Consider the following 15,377-nt stretch of genomic DNA (forward strand, 5'->3'; position numbering starts at 1 on the left):
GCATTATCATCAAAGTTAATTAGAAGATGAAAACTCCTTAATACACACCTTTAGGCTCAGTTTGGAAGGAGTACAAATACAAATATGTAGAGTGCAAAATCTTGTATTTTGTATTATTTTGTATATATGTGTACTGTACATATTTGTATTTGTACTCCTTCCAAACTGAGCCTTAAGCGCAATGATCTAGCACACATATTGAGCTTGGAATGAAACACAATAAACCAAGAGGATAATCCTCTGCGAATACATTGGCATTCTAGTTAACATGGCATACCATGAACAACTTCTTGATCACACGATCCCTAATGAAGTGGAAATCTGCTTCAATGTGCTTGGTTCTTGCTCAGTAGATTGACTACATGAGACTAAGAAGGCAAGAACCCCAAGTTCATTAAAGAGAGTTTGAACCCAAATAGTTTCCGCTATTGCATGTGAGAAAAGAATAAGGCTGAGTTTGAAAGGAGTACAAATGCATATATGTAGAGTGCAAAACCTTAGTATTTACGCTGTACAAATTTGCATTTGTACTCCTTCCAAACAGAGCCCAAGGGAAAAATTGTTTTCATTGATCTTTTCAATGCACTCATTATAGTGTTTATATACAAAGAAGTGTAGTCCAATACAAATTACAACACTAGAGAAGATGAAGATAACGATTACCCTAGAGAAGCACAAAGTCAAGTGATGCTTATCAAATAGAATCACTTGCTATAGTTGCGCATGGGATCTGACGACGTGGTCACCAACACCCTCCCTCAAGCTTGACAATGGCAACGCAAACTGAGAACCTTGGTCATGATATCAACAACTTGATCAATTGTAGAAATGTATGTCACAACAAGAGACTTCTCCGATGTTATCACACCAAAGAATAGGAGGGTCAGCAATTTAAAAGTCCGGTTCTGTCGAGGGAGAGCAAAGCCACATGAACTCAGATGAAGCACAAGCAAGACTTCTATACTCCAATTTTGAACTAGATTTAGAGACAGTGTCTTCTTATGAGAGGACCATGAGATGAGATTGTTCCTCATTAATAGGGGTGGATTCGAGCTGAGCCAAGCCGAATAGTACAAGGCTCGAGCTCGAGCTTGAGCTTGGTTCAAACTAGAATCTTGAGCTTGAGTTTGGCTGAGTCAAAAACTCATAAGCTCGTGCTTGATTTGAGAAAAAATGTTTTGTAAAAGTAAAAAATTATATATAAAAATATTTTTTATTTGATATTTAAAAAATATATAAGCTTGGATCGTGGCCACCCCTACCCATGAAAATGCAAAATCCCCCTTATAATCAATGATCGTCTAGACAACCAGCCCAGTCAGCATCCAAAAATGCATGGAGACACAAAAGAAGGTATGAAACAAAGACCAACATCAATTGTGTACTTAAGATACCAAACAATTTGTTTTGCAGCAGTGTAATGGGAGGTGGTAGGCGGATGCATGAATTGGAAGACCTTGTTGGTGGAAAATAAAATGTCAGCTCTCGTGATAGTTAAATAGTAGGTGGGATCAGCTAGCAGTTCACCATCATCACTTCGTAATTGAACACTAGTAGCTAGGGGAGTCGTGACTGGTTTAATACCATCAAGTGCTTCTTTGTTGATAAGAATAGACTAGAAGTGGTATGCATAGCCTGTACCCCCAAGAAATAGTGTAGTGGCCCTAAGTCCTTAACTGCAAAGATAGAACCCATCTAATCAACAAGAGAGGAGAAGGATGTTGCGCATGAGCCAGTGATTATGATGTCATCAATGTAAATAAGAACAAAAAGATAATGTCCACCATCGTGGCGAATGAAAAGAGAGGTATTAGATGTAGAGGCACTAAACCGAATAGACTAGAGGAAAGAGTTGAGCTTTTGATACCTAGTTCGTGGTGCCTGATTTAGGCCATAAAGAGAGTGTTGTAGATGGCACATGAGTTGGATGGCATTGATCAACGAAACCCAGAGGTTGTATCACATACGCATCTTCTTCAAGTGACCCATGAAGAAATGCATTATGCACATTCAATTGGCACAAATCTCAACCATGAGATATAGCAAGAGGGAGAACAACCCAAATTGTAATGGGTTTGATAACAGGAATAAAGGTTTCTTGGAAGTAAAGGCCAACACATTGATTACATCCCTTATCTACAAGATGTGCTTTGTAGCATTCAATAGATCCATCAAGTTTTCATTATAAATGAATAAAAACCCACTTACATCTAACAACATTAACACTAGGGGGTGCTGTAAGAGTCCAGGTACCATTCTTCATCAAAGCATGTATCAAATTCTTCTTCCATTGCTTGCCACCAGTGAGGGTATTTCATTGCTTGTGTATAACAAGTTAGGTCATTGATAGATGTAGGGAGAGGATGCTTTCTATCGGCCAGTGAGAACATCTAATGTGGCTTAAAAATACCATGTCTCCATGGGATGATTATTAGTTACAGATGTTGGCCATTGAGAGGTAGGATAAGTGTGAGAGTTGACTTTAAGCAATTGTTCATTATAGTGAGAGCCATTTCGATAAGATGGCGATGCTTATGCTCATCCCAACCATTCTGGGCCTGAGTGTGAGGGCAAAATGTATGGCGAGTGAAGGCAACTTGCTGAAAATATGAAACTCATAGCCACCATCACATTGGAAAGTTTTGATAGAAAGCTCAAACTAATTTTCAACTTGTTTCTTAAACATAACAAAGGTAGCAAAAGCATCGAACTTGTTCTTTTAAAGGAAACACCCAACAATAGCAACGTATAATCATCAACAAAACAAATATAAAAGCAAAAACCGCCACTAGAGGTAACCTGGGATGGCCCCCATAAATTACAATGATTGATCTCCAAAGAGCTTGAACTCTTTGAATCATGGTGTGTGAAGGGAAGGCAATGAGATTTGCCTAGTGGATAAGGCTGGCGGAAGGAGAGAGATGTGGAGGACGCAACAAGATCAAAGTCATGAACTACTTTATGTGTAATGTGAGCAGACAGATGCCCTAACCTATAATGCCATATGTCAAGAGAAGCACCAAAATCAATACAAGCTAATTTGGAGCTAGAAGGTGAAAGGAGTGATGGAAGTTGAAGCTCATATACACTGTTCTTATTCCGCCATTGAAACAAAATCACTTTGGTTTTGCAATCCTTAATGAAAAATTCAAAGGAGTGAAATTCAAAAACTACCTCATTATCGGTTGAGAATTTAGCAACAAATAATAAAATTAACAAAAAAAACTCATACACACAAAATATCTTTCAAATAAAATTGACGACTAGAAGATGGTATAATAGAGGAACCAAAATGTGTGATGATCAAACCTGAACCATCACCAATTATGATTTGTGGCAAAAGCAGAGGGTATATTTTTCTTCTATCCTTTGAGAGCAACAATGTGGTGAGAAGCTTTCGACAATACCAAGAGGAATGGCTCTTTCTTCCGCAGATATAACATGGTTCTTTGCTGTATTTGGATGGATTAGATTTTGAGTTCTTAGTGCTTTTATCAAAGACCAACAAATTAGATGAAAGATTCTTCATATTGAAGGCATGGGTAGTAGCATTGGCAGTAAGGAGAGTAGATGATTGATTATTAAGTATGTGATTTTCTTGAGATAAAATCTTACCATGAAGACTTGCGAAGGAAATAGTATCAGTGCATGTTGTGATTGTTGTTACTAGAGAATCGTACTCAACTCTAAAGCTATTTAGAGTATGATGAATAAGTTGAGAATTAGTTAATGGTTCAACGATAGCAACTTAACTTGTTTGACAGGAGTTAGAGTTTCTAGTGGTATGTTGTCATAGTGAGGTCATTCTTTCAAAGAGACCCTAATTCATTCTTAGATTTACAACATTAGCAATACCCTTGAGAGAGTAGAGATGTTCAAGTGTATCGCAGAGTTCCTTGTAGCTTTTGCAATCGACCACCTATGCCAATGATGTTTCTGAGAAAGTTTCTAAGAGCTACTTAAAGAGAGAACAATCTTGCTTCTTCCATGTTGAGATGTTAGATGAAGTGGAAGAGCTTAAGACTAAAGAGGTTTGTTGTGGGCAAGGACAAGAGCCATCAAAATTGTTAGATAGTGTATGCCCTTAGATCTAATCAAATTGATGCATAGATACAGTTATTGTAAATGAATAAAAATATATTATTGTTTCATATTGATATTGGTATATTTCTGTGTATTCACCCCTTAAACTGGTCACTTATGAGACTCGTGTTAGCTTAGAATGTTGTCAGCCATCGGATAGACTTGATGAGTTTATCTTGCCAAGGCTGACACTGATGTTGTCAAGGAAGTTGGAGTAGTTTGTCTCAGCCACTAGGGTTTGACCTGAATCACATGTAGTGTGTGTTTGGTTGAAACACTAGACCTGAACCATTTTCTAGTTATGCCCTGGACCTTGACGCAAACTGAAAAGTTACACATAACCCCTCGGCTTCGTTATAGTACTCCACTAGGTATTGGGTTCAGATGCCTTTGATATGCTAGTCAATGAGATCCATTAAAGGTCAAAACTTGAGTATGTTGGGTTGGAACAGTTTGAGAATTCATCTGACTAGATGATCATAGTGATAGGATTGGCCACTTTGTCGGGTAAAGTAAATGATGGGGCTTACACTCTCTCTTTTGAAAACTTAAACTACTGGTAGTGGATTTCAATTGTATTTGAGATTTGGTTTGCAATATATATATATTGCAATTAATTTGCCATTTCTCTTTTTCTTAAAGCCCTAAGGCAAATTCCCTTCAACACAGTTGGGCTAAAATAAAGTTATAAAGTAGGGCATAATCCCTTAGAAAAGCAACCCCATTGGCTGATTTATAATATATCTTGTAATACTTATTATTTATTTAATTTCTATGTTTCCATTTATTGACTTTTTTATCGGACATTTTTTGTGGTAGATTGCTGAAAGTCTGAAATCTCCTCTAATTACAATCATCTCTCTTTAACTTTTTGACATGATTATGATTGTAAGCAGATTCCTTTCATTAGAATTTTCATGTCTCTTTTTAGGGATATGCAGATCATCCAGTACCTACAACTACAGAGTGCGTGCCAGCAGCATCAATTATTAATTGCTTAAGACATTAAGGCATTTAGCCTTTATTGGTGAAAAATGCCAAGTGTTGTCAATCGCATTCGGGGGTAGGTGGAGAGCTTCCATCTGCCAAACAACATGATATATATTGACACTAGGTGCCTCAAAATAAAAATCAATATTCATTCTTTCATTCTCACTCTCACTCTCAGATATGGGAACAGTGCAACAAGATTTCATTTACAGATCAAAGCTTCCTGACATTCACATCCACAACCATCTCCCTCTACTCACCTATTGCTTCCAGAACATATCGGAATTCAGCTCGCAGCCATGTCTGATAAACGGCACCACCGGCGAAACTTACAGTTACGCACAAGTCGAGCTCATTTCAAGAAAAGTTGCAGCTGGTCTTCACAGACTCGGTATTCAACAAGGTCAAGTAATCATGGTCCTCCTACGCAATTCGCCGGAGTTCGTTTTTGCCTTCCTCTGTGTCGTACATCGCGGCGCCACCACCACCACCGCCAACCCTTTTTATTCACATCTGAGCTGTCCTCTAGTAGAGAGCTACTAGATCGTGCAACATCAATAACCATTTTTTATCCAAATCATATGACAACTTAAAATGTTATATGACCACTCACAAATCACATTAGTAATGGGCCTTAGGCCCATTTTCTTTAATAGTTCATGTCTCGAGGTGTTACATGGCCATTTTAAGCTTGAATATTGTATGTCATGAGACCCACAAAAGGTCTCATGCAAGTTCATAAGGGTTCAGTTCCACCTCTGAAAGAGGTTAGGCCGAAGTCATTGCTTAAGGGTAGTAAACCCCAAACCTAATCAGCTTAGACTCAGTTTGGGCCCAAAATTTACACATAAATGATAATTGAATTCAGCTACCCTATAAAGACCCAAGGACAATAGATTTATGTAAGATAAAGCTATTCAATTAATCAGTCCTGTAATGATCTCTTAGACCTAACCTCTTGTCTCATAATCATCAAAATATTGCTCATAAGGAAGGATTTCTTCCTCAATTGCAAAATGCAATGTCACACTCTCTACTCTACTTGGATGAATCCCGGGATTAAAACCCTTTGCAAACCATTTTATAAAATCATAATATAGCACATAAATACATTTTTCAAATTAGATTTCTAGTAGAATCGAAATTCATTGTCGACAGTTTAGGTTTTCCATCAAAGAGAGTGTAAATCTTGATATTCATTCTATCTGACAAAGGGGCTAATCCTATCACTATGATCACCCACTTAGGTAATTTATTAAACTACCCCAACATATACTTAGATATTTGACCCCTAATGGATCTCATTGGTTGGAATATCAAAGATAGTTTAGTCTGAAACCTAGTGTAGTACCATAATCAAGTCTGGGATTAAGTGCGACTTTCTAGATTTTTTCATCTATCTCCAAGGTCAACTAAAAATTGGTCCGGGTTTAGTGTTTTTTTTTCAAACACTCATTATCTATGCTTGGGGTCTAATCCTAGCTGTTGAGAGAAGTTGCTCTTCCAATGCGGTAGCACACTGGTGTTATCCTTGTCAAGATAAACTCTTCAAGTCTATCCAATGGATGAGAACATTCTAAACTAACACGAGTCTCATAAATGTGTAGTTTAAAGAGTAATTCATAGAAATACACCGACTTAAACATAAAACAATAATGCACTTTATTCATTTACCAATAAATGTTTATGTACATCAATCTGATTGAAGCTAAGGCCATATAATGTCTAATAGCTCCCTCTTACACTTAGGTCCAATCACTTATTAGCCTCAATCCCATATTATCAATGTGTCCTTTAAAATATTTGGAATTCTTTTACAAGACGTTATTTTATCAAATTGTATTTGGATAGAGTTGTCTAGTGAGGCAATGATGTAACAATAGGCATGAGAGTTCTTCTCTTCTCATTTTTTCTTTCAAATCATAAAGGCTTTTTCACTAGGACATTTTGGTGATTCCTGATTAGCAATCTTGTTCAATTTCTCAGACGTGAGCACTACATTAAGGTTGCAAATCCAGTTTGCATAGTTGGGTCCTTTAAGTTTGTTATCACCCAATAACTTAGCGAATGGCTTATGTGTCATTTCTGACAAGTTGCATGAGTAATTAGTCTATGACCTAATTATTGTTTCATATTATATACCATATAATGGACTTTTATCTATACTCCATTTCCATTTGTTCATCTCTAAGATTTCCCTCTATTTTAGGGATGGAAATGTTATTCATCTCTCTAGAAACGTTGGAAATCACATAGGTGTATGGGACCAACTGTTTTATCTGCATAACTCCATCACTTTCTATGAAGGATCATGAATCAATCCATGTCTCATGAGTGTCCCCTTTGGCATCCATTAGACAAGATTCATAGCCATTTTAGGATAAATCTTTCAAATCAGTAAGTACTGACCCATCATATTGAGAGCCCCAAGGTACTATGAGAGAGTCTTTCATTTTATTATAGAGCCCTCCTACTAGTCTATGATGCCCTTATCATTTAATGATGCAATTCAACTCAGTTAAATAGATATTCTAATTTTATGGTGCATCTCTACCTACCAATTCAGTCCATTTTCATGCTAATGATGGAAGGCCTTTAGAGATATTATTCTATGAAATTCTATATCATCTAACACCTATATCATAAATGAAGGAAAAATTATATTACTCCCTAAGTTGGTTTAGGTCTTTCCATAGTGGCTCCCATTGACTCTCATAGAGTTACATTTAAATGGGCCCAAATGGATTAGGGTTCTCACGGGGTTCCCTTCTTTGGAGCAGAAACAAAAGAATGGCTCATTAAGTGGGAGATCACTCAATGGTCTACGAACATCATGGCAATGATGTACATTCAGCCATGATGGGTGTAGAGATCTACATAAAATGTTCACATGGGCCAAGCACTTATGACCCATGTACAAATCACATTCGCACATACATAAATGATCAAAATCAATTTAAGTATTATAAAACCTAGATCCAGTTAGATTAACACATTATCAACCCATTATTGGACCCACTTATCCAATAAAATTCAACTTAGTATATGAGTTCAATTGCAAAAAAAAGTAAATAAATAAATAAATAAAGTTCGGCCCATATAGCAGTCCATGCTAAAATGTCCTTATCTTGCTTTAATCTAAAACCAACTAGGTTTCATAAGTGTGGGCCGAATTGGTTCATGTAAAGGCCCATCAAACCCTTGGCCTAGGTTTGAGAATGATCACTTATTTAGTGATATAAGGGGCTATTAACAATCCCCAAAGAACCATACATTCGACCCATGTATGGTGGACCAAAACTAGGTCAATTTGGCTTAGGGTTTGGTGTGTAAAACATGCATCAATTCAAAAAATATGATATAAAAATTCTTAAGCATGATTCATAGTAGCAACATTTAGCAATGAAAAACTAAAACAAAATAACTAGGCCTAAGAGTGTAATGGTCCAAATTTAATCCAGACAATCTCAACTTCCTTTCCAATGTAAACTAGCATAGGAAAAACCATTTGTATTGCTTACATAAAAAAACCCTAATACATTTTGTTTAGGAAAAATAAAAAGAATTAATTATAAACCATATATGAATAGTGAAATTGCATGGTGTGCATTAATCTTGCCTCCAATAAAGAATTCAATCTCCATTACACTTTCAACCCAAGAATTCAAGAATTTACCACAAAATTTTTTCAAATAATAGCAAAATATATGAAGACTAAATTTTAGATCATTGACCTAAATTGAGAACCAAATTCTTAGTTCATACGTTAACTAGGTCAAATCGACTAGACTAAATTAGCCAAATACTACTATTGGAAGTTGAGCCTAGCGCTCTAATACTACTATTGGAAGTTGAACCTAGCACTCTTATACTACTATTGGAAGGGTTAAAAGTCAAATTAGATATAGTGAAACTAGATCTAGTAGTTGGCCGAATTTTAACATTTTTCTAACCCAAACAAAGATTCGGTTTCCTAGTGATTTTGAAATCTAAAATTTCGGAAATGGTCTTGCATGCACTGAATTGGAAACCCAAATTAATAGTAATTATACCTGATACGGAGAACTCAGTGTGCATTTCCTAGTGGTAGTTCACGTCCAATATCAAACCCAAAATTGACCTCCAACTAAAAATGACATAGTTGTGTGTGTGTGAAGCCGATTCAGTAACATCGTGTTAGCAAAACCGATTCCCAACTTTTTTGGATCGATGTAGTTGTGAGAACCTAACACCCTCTTATGTTTTTCTTCCAAAAACACAACAGAGAACTGATGAGAACCATCCCTTAACATAGTTGGTTTGCACTGGGGTTTGTGGAAAGCAAGGGAGAAGAGAAGAGCGCAAGAGCATGGGGAGAATGGAGTGAATTGTTCCTCCCCTCTTAGTCCCTTATGTGCAGCACAATCCTAATCTTATTAGAAGCTAACTCAAATCAAATTTGGATAAGGACTTTATCTCTAATTAGATAAGCATTATCTTCTTAAGAGAATGGGTGCTTCATACCTAGATCCATACCCATTTTCGATCCAAACTACATGACAACTTAAAAATTTATTTATTTTCAGTAGTTATTTGTTGTATTTTTGTGAAAAATATATTTTCAATAATTATGTATAAATCTATTTTGATTTTTATATTTAACATAAAATTTTCAATAATTATTGAAGATTAAGCTACTTTTATTTAACTTTTTAAATTTAATTCATTGTACTTATTGTATTTATTATATTTTTCGTTATAAATTTACCTTTAGTAATTATGTATTTTTGTTATGATTTATTTATTAAAATTTGTTAGAGATTAAACAATTTTTGGGATTACACTATTTATTGACCAATTTAATATATTTTCAGTATTTATTTATTTTCATTATAAATCTATTTTCAATAGTTGTGTACTTTTTCTATAAATTTTAAATAATTATTGGAGATTAAACTATTGTAATTTATTAGAAATTTGATTATTAGTTTAGTTGAATTTAGGAGTGTTCATAGGTTGGTTAGATTCGGTTGCAGGCTTTTTGGCCAACCAAATCAACCTAGTCAAGTTGTGGAGTTGATCACTCGAAACTGACTAATTGTTGGTAAAATTCGGCCAAATCAGGTTGTATCAATTTCAATTGATTTTTGGTTTAGTGAAAACTGGCCAAATCCCTTGATGGGCTTGCTGCCATTGAGGGATGAGAATAGTTAGATATTAAGATTTTGTAGTAAACGAATTGGTGTCCATTCCATTTGTGAGTTGGCAAAAAAATTTCCTAGATACAATATCACTATTAAGGGGAATCGAAGCTCGTGGTTTATTGCTTAAATGGTTGAAGTGTTCCTCCCTGGAGTATTAGTAACATCTTTGAAGAATGCTATCAGAGCTAGAGGTGGAAGCTTAATATTCAGTATTTTTGGGGAAACAAATTTTGTTGTTGATGCTGTGTTTGGTTGCAGTGCAATTTTATTTGCACTAGTACAAACACATGAGAGTGCAAATGAAAAAAAATGCAAATTCTTATTTAATTTTGTTTTGGGTTTTACTTTCTTTTGCTTCATATCTTAATTTCCTTCATTTACACTACAATCAAACAAAATAAGCTAAAATTTAGAACAAAAATAAATCAAAATTTACATTCAAATCATTTGCACTGCTACAGTTTTGCATTAGTGCAAATTTATGTGCATTGCAACCAAACACTGGCTGATTAATGAAGAGTTTGGAGGAAACTCTTTGACTCTTTGGAGAGTATGTAGGTGCTAGTAGTGTTTTCTTCCTTTGTTTTTTGTGATGTTTGGAGGAGGGTTACCCTTGTGCTGTGTAATCCGCTTTTCATTTTTATTAAAAAAAATGTTCAAAAGCAATAGAATTCATCTGTGAAGAGTTTGCTCAAGAGTCCAGACAAAATCTAACAACTAATGATTAGCAATTTTTATTGATATTTCTGAACTTTGTTCAGTTATTCTAACATTACATAATTTACATATAGATAAATTCAAACCTAGAAATTAAACAATTATCTGATTTTCTTTTTATTTCTATTTTGTATCCAAAAGAGAAAAAAAAAATGAATGGGAATCAAGTCGTTGAAGAATTCCCATTGTCAAATTAGGGATACTTTGCCAAAATTATGGCATTTGTGCCTTTCTCCTATACACAAAGATATGGAAGAATAGAGTAAAACTAGAGCTAGAGTGTTAAAACTATGTCTTAGTTGGGAGCACCAACTTCCAGCTTTGTCTTCAATTCCTTCCTCAAGATCTTGCCAGATGGCGCCTTTGGAATGGCTTTGGTGAAGAAAACCCGCTTAATTCTTTTATAATATACAACCTGCACCATCACAACCAGTAAGAAGACCTGATATTCCACAAATTTGTGTCTTATAAGGCAATCAATATTTAACTAGGACCCAAAAAAATAAGGGTGTCAATGGGTTAGGTTAAATAGTAAACCCAGCTTCACACGAGGTTATATAAAGGGTTGGGTTAGGATTAAGACCATTTGGGTGTAGTGGCAAGTTAAGGTCTTGATTCTTCAATCTGAGTCAAGCTCGAGTTTCATTGCTCTGATCCATTGGATTATGAAACCCCCACATTTATGAAGGGTATTCTTGTAATTTTGTATGACATCTAACCCTATTTGCTTGATATTTAGAATTATTTTGATTTTTCAATTTTTACGGGAGAAGTGATACCTTCGACCTTAAGGTTTCAAAAAATATAACAAAAAAAAAATACAATTGAAAGACTACTACTAATCAAGTGGAATCAGTATTGGGTTAAACCCTATAGGGTTGGGTGGGTTCAAAGATTGTGTCCTAAATTCGGGAGACAGGATCAATGGGTCACGATCATAGGATCCAGTCTGAATCTTAGCTTTAATTTGAAAGGATTACAAATACAAGTACATAGAGTGCAAATATTTTGTATTTATTGTATTATTCATATTTTGTACTTGCACTCTTTCCAAACAGAGCCTGACAAGATTTGCTTTTAACTTTTTCTTTCATACAAACAAAATTGCTTTAGCTCTCATATTATGAACAAAATTCAAAATTCACCTGTTTTGAGATGTATTCCTTGATTTCATCCTCAGTGATCTGAGAACCGTTTGATCTTACGATAAATGCGACAGGGATCTGTCCGTTACGCTCGTCTTTCATGCTGAAATATACAGTTGATGAGCTTGGTTAGAATTTGATCTCTCGGTCGATAAAAATGAACAGAAATGTTAGGGAACTTACGGGACCACGGCAGCATCCGAGATGTTGGAATGAGTGAGGAGCAATGCTTCGAGCTCAGCTGGGGCTACTTGGAAACCGTTGTACTTGATCAATTCTTTCAATCGATCAACAATGAAGACCTCACCATTATCGTCAATGTAGCCAATATCTCCAGTATGTAACCAGCCATCTGTGTCTATGGTTCTCTTTGTGGCTTCTGGGTCGTTTAGATATCCTGAATAAAAGGGTAAATATGTCATTCCAATGCTTTTCGACAAAGTTGTTGAATTTCTTTCAAAATAAATAAATAAATAAATAAACAAATAAACAAATAAATTCGACCATAAGGCCATAACAAACTGAACCGAAATAGCAGTTTTTGAAGGAACCGAACCGGCATATAATTTCCAGGTGAGCTGCTATTGTTAAATATTCAGTTTATAGTCGGGTAATAATAAAACCCGACCTAGTTAATTATCCACATCCACATCAACGGTACTGAACCGAATGTGATTATTGACCAGCCAATGTTTAGGTCCACTGTTTTTCTTATTTCCACTACTTGGTCCACGCTTTATCTTATAAATCTTTCATTTTCACCAACTTTATTAACGACCTATCTGATCAATAAAACGACTCAAAGATTAACGGAAAATCTATTAAGTCTGATTCAAACCTAATCCAAGGTCAATTCAAGTTTACCGCTTAACCTAACCCATTGGTTATCCTTCTAATTTGGGCTAGAGTTACATTAGGAATTTGTTGAATTTGCAATAGGTCTGAACCCCAAACGCAACTCACCCTGATGCAGTCTTCAAATTGGAGAATATCATGCATTCATTTTTTTTTTCTCATTTTAACGCAGGCTCTATTAATTTTTCAACTTAAAATGAGTAAAAGCTTTTAGAGATTGAAATATTTCAGTCTGAAAACAAATTTGGAAGGGATGGAAAGAAATGCTTCTCCTTTTTTAAAATGGTATAGGAGTAAGAGCTGAAATATTTCAGTCTGAAAATCAGAAATTGGAGAAATCAAGCCTATACCTTTCATGATTTGGGCTCCTCTGATGCAAATCTCTCCCCGTTTATTTCTGGGCAAGGATTCACCAGTTTCCGGATCAACAATCTTCATCTGGGCGTTCCTAACTGGAGTTCCAGATGATCCTGATTTTACCTCAAATGGCTCCTTCGCAAATGCCAAACTCATTGACAAAACCGGGCCGGCCTCCGTCATCCCGTATCCCTATTTTCAAATTGAACCATAAAAACTTTAGATTTTTCCGGCAAGAATAGAATGTTTTTGGTAGAAATAAAAAATAATAATAATAATAATACAGAAATGAGATTACTATAATTCAAATAAATAAAAAAGAAAACTCAAGACCCACGCACAATCAGATTAATTAATTCTCACCTGGCCAAGCGTAGCATTAGGAAGCTTTGCTCTGAGAGCATCTTCGAGCTCCTTTCCCATCGGAGCGGCACCGGACATCACCGTACGGACGGACGACAGGTCGTAGATATCGACGGCCGGGTTCTTAACCAGTGCCAAGACGATCGGAGGGACAAACGGAGTGACGGTTACCTTATATTTTTGTATGAGCTCCATCATTGCCACCACCTCGAATTTTTGCATGATCAGAATCGCCGCGCCGGCTCGTAACCCGCAAAACAACACCGAGTTAAGCGAGTAGATGTGGAAGAGAGGCAGAACACATAACAACACGTCCTCACTGTGAAGATACATGTTAGGGTTGTCTCCGTCAACCTGTTGCGCAATGCTGGTTACGAGACTCCTGTGAGTCAGCATCACACCTTTGGGCAACCCAGTTGTTCCCGATGAGTAAGGTAGGGCGACGACGTCGTCGGGGTGAATCTTTACGGCGGGCATTTCTGACTCTTCAGACCGAGTCAGCTCGGAGAAATGTAGACAACCATCGGTGGGTGCGTCGGTAGTCATGATCTTAACGTCGTTCTCCTTGGCAAACTCCCTCAGTTTCTCAACATGGCAGGCTTGTGTTATGATAAGTCTGGCGTTCGACGCTTTGGCTTGTTTGGCGATCTCCGCCGAGGTGTAGAAGGGATTCGCTGTTGTGTTGGTGGCACCGCGGTAAGACGCGCCGAGGAAGGCGAAGACGAACTCGGGCGAGTTAGGCAGTAGAAGCATGATCACTTGACCTTGTTGGATGCCAAGTTTGTCAAGCCCAGCTGCTACTTTTCTGGAGATGAGTTCTACTTCAGTGTAAGTGTATGTTTCGCCGGTGGCGCCGTTTATCAGACATGGCCGGGATCCGAACTGTGATATGTTTTCAAAGAAATATGAGTGCAGAGGGAGATGGTTCGGGATGTAGATATCCGGAAGCTTCGACCTGTAAATGAATTCCTTTTGCTTCATTGCAGTCTCCACCGGAGCAGCTGGAGCCATTATAGTTACAGAGAGAGATGGTTCGGGTTTGAGGTTGGCTGGGATCTTGAGGAATTAAGACAAGAGGAGAAGGTTATATAGTAGTGAGTGAAGGTAGGCGCGCTGGTGGAGAGTTGATTGGAGTTTTGGATTTTTTAGGAGGGTAAAACTTGACGGGGGCTAGCTGTCTTTTGTTGAGTAGAATTGGTTGGTGAGTTGCCTATTGGTGGCGGTGGCGCGGTATGGTTGGTTGTTTGACGTCACTTTGACTGAAGAAACAAAAAGACATTCTTTATCTAACATGGTTTCTCTCAAGGGAAACCATGAGAGAAACCTTGGTTTGAGGCAGTCAGCGATGATTTCTTCGGGAATATCTTTCATGGGAAAAAAAGAAAAGCATATGGAGATATTCCTAATGCACGACTGTAAAAGGCCGGTGTGTGATTATTGAATCCATGCCTTTGGATTTGTGCTTTCGCTTGGCTAAATGCAAAATGAGCTCAGTTTTGACATGTGGATCATTGCCACGTTGGCCTTATCCATTAATGTGGCTCCCCCACGATATCAATACATCTAATTCAACTGAGCTCCCTCCACTCCATGTTAGTAAAAGTTGTTAAAAGAGTTAAAAGCATAAAGGAAAACTATCAACTAAACCTGTTCATGGGCCGGGCTTTTACTCATTATCAAGTAG

The 15,377-nt window shown here is 36.8% G+C and overlaps 1 protein-coding gene across 1 annotated transcript; it reads right to left on the minus strand.

Moving 5' to 3' along the window:
• Positions 1-11,268: 11,268 nt before the first annotated feature.
• Positions 11,269-14,725, minus strand: LOC148869994 (4-coumarate--CoA ligase 2-like). The gene is made up of 5 exons (XM_088972194.1): positions 13,694-14,725; positions 13,324-13,522; positions 12,302-12,515; positions 12,119-12,221; positions 11,269-11,388 (listed from the first exon to the last, which is right to left on the minus strand). The coding sequence occupies exons 1-5, from the start codon at positions 14,702-14,704 to the stop codon at positions 11,269-11,271; spliced, it is 1,647 nt and encodes a 548-aa protein (XP_088828320.1). The 5' UTR covers positions 14,705-14,725.
• Positions 14,726-15,377: the final 652 nt, after the last annotated feature.

This window comes from Nelumbo lutea, chromosome 2 (genome assembly GCF_056320005.1).
Source record: "Nelumbo lutea isolate HS-2025 chromosome 2, American lotus-T2T, whole genome shotgun sequence".
Classification (NCBI taxonomy): Eukaryota; Viridiplantae; Streptophyta; class Magnoliopsida; order Proteales; family Nelumbonaceae; genus Nelumbo; species Nelumbo lutea.

Excerpts from the sequence above, each read along its gene's own strand:
- LOC148869994 (XM_088972194.1), bottom strand. The coding sequence starts at position 14,704 with ATGGCTCCAGCTGCTCCGGTGGAGACTGCAATGAAGCAAAAGGAATTC. Across the intron at positions 12,516-13,323 it reads AGGAGCCCAAATCATGAAAG|GATATCTAAACGACCCAGAA; the intron begins GTATAGGCTTGA and ends CCTTTTATTCAG. Across the intron at positions 12,222-12,301 it reads TCGGATGCTGCCGTGGTCCC|CATGAAAGACGAGCGTAACG; the intron begins GTAAGTTCCCTA and ends TGTATATTTCAG.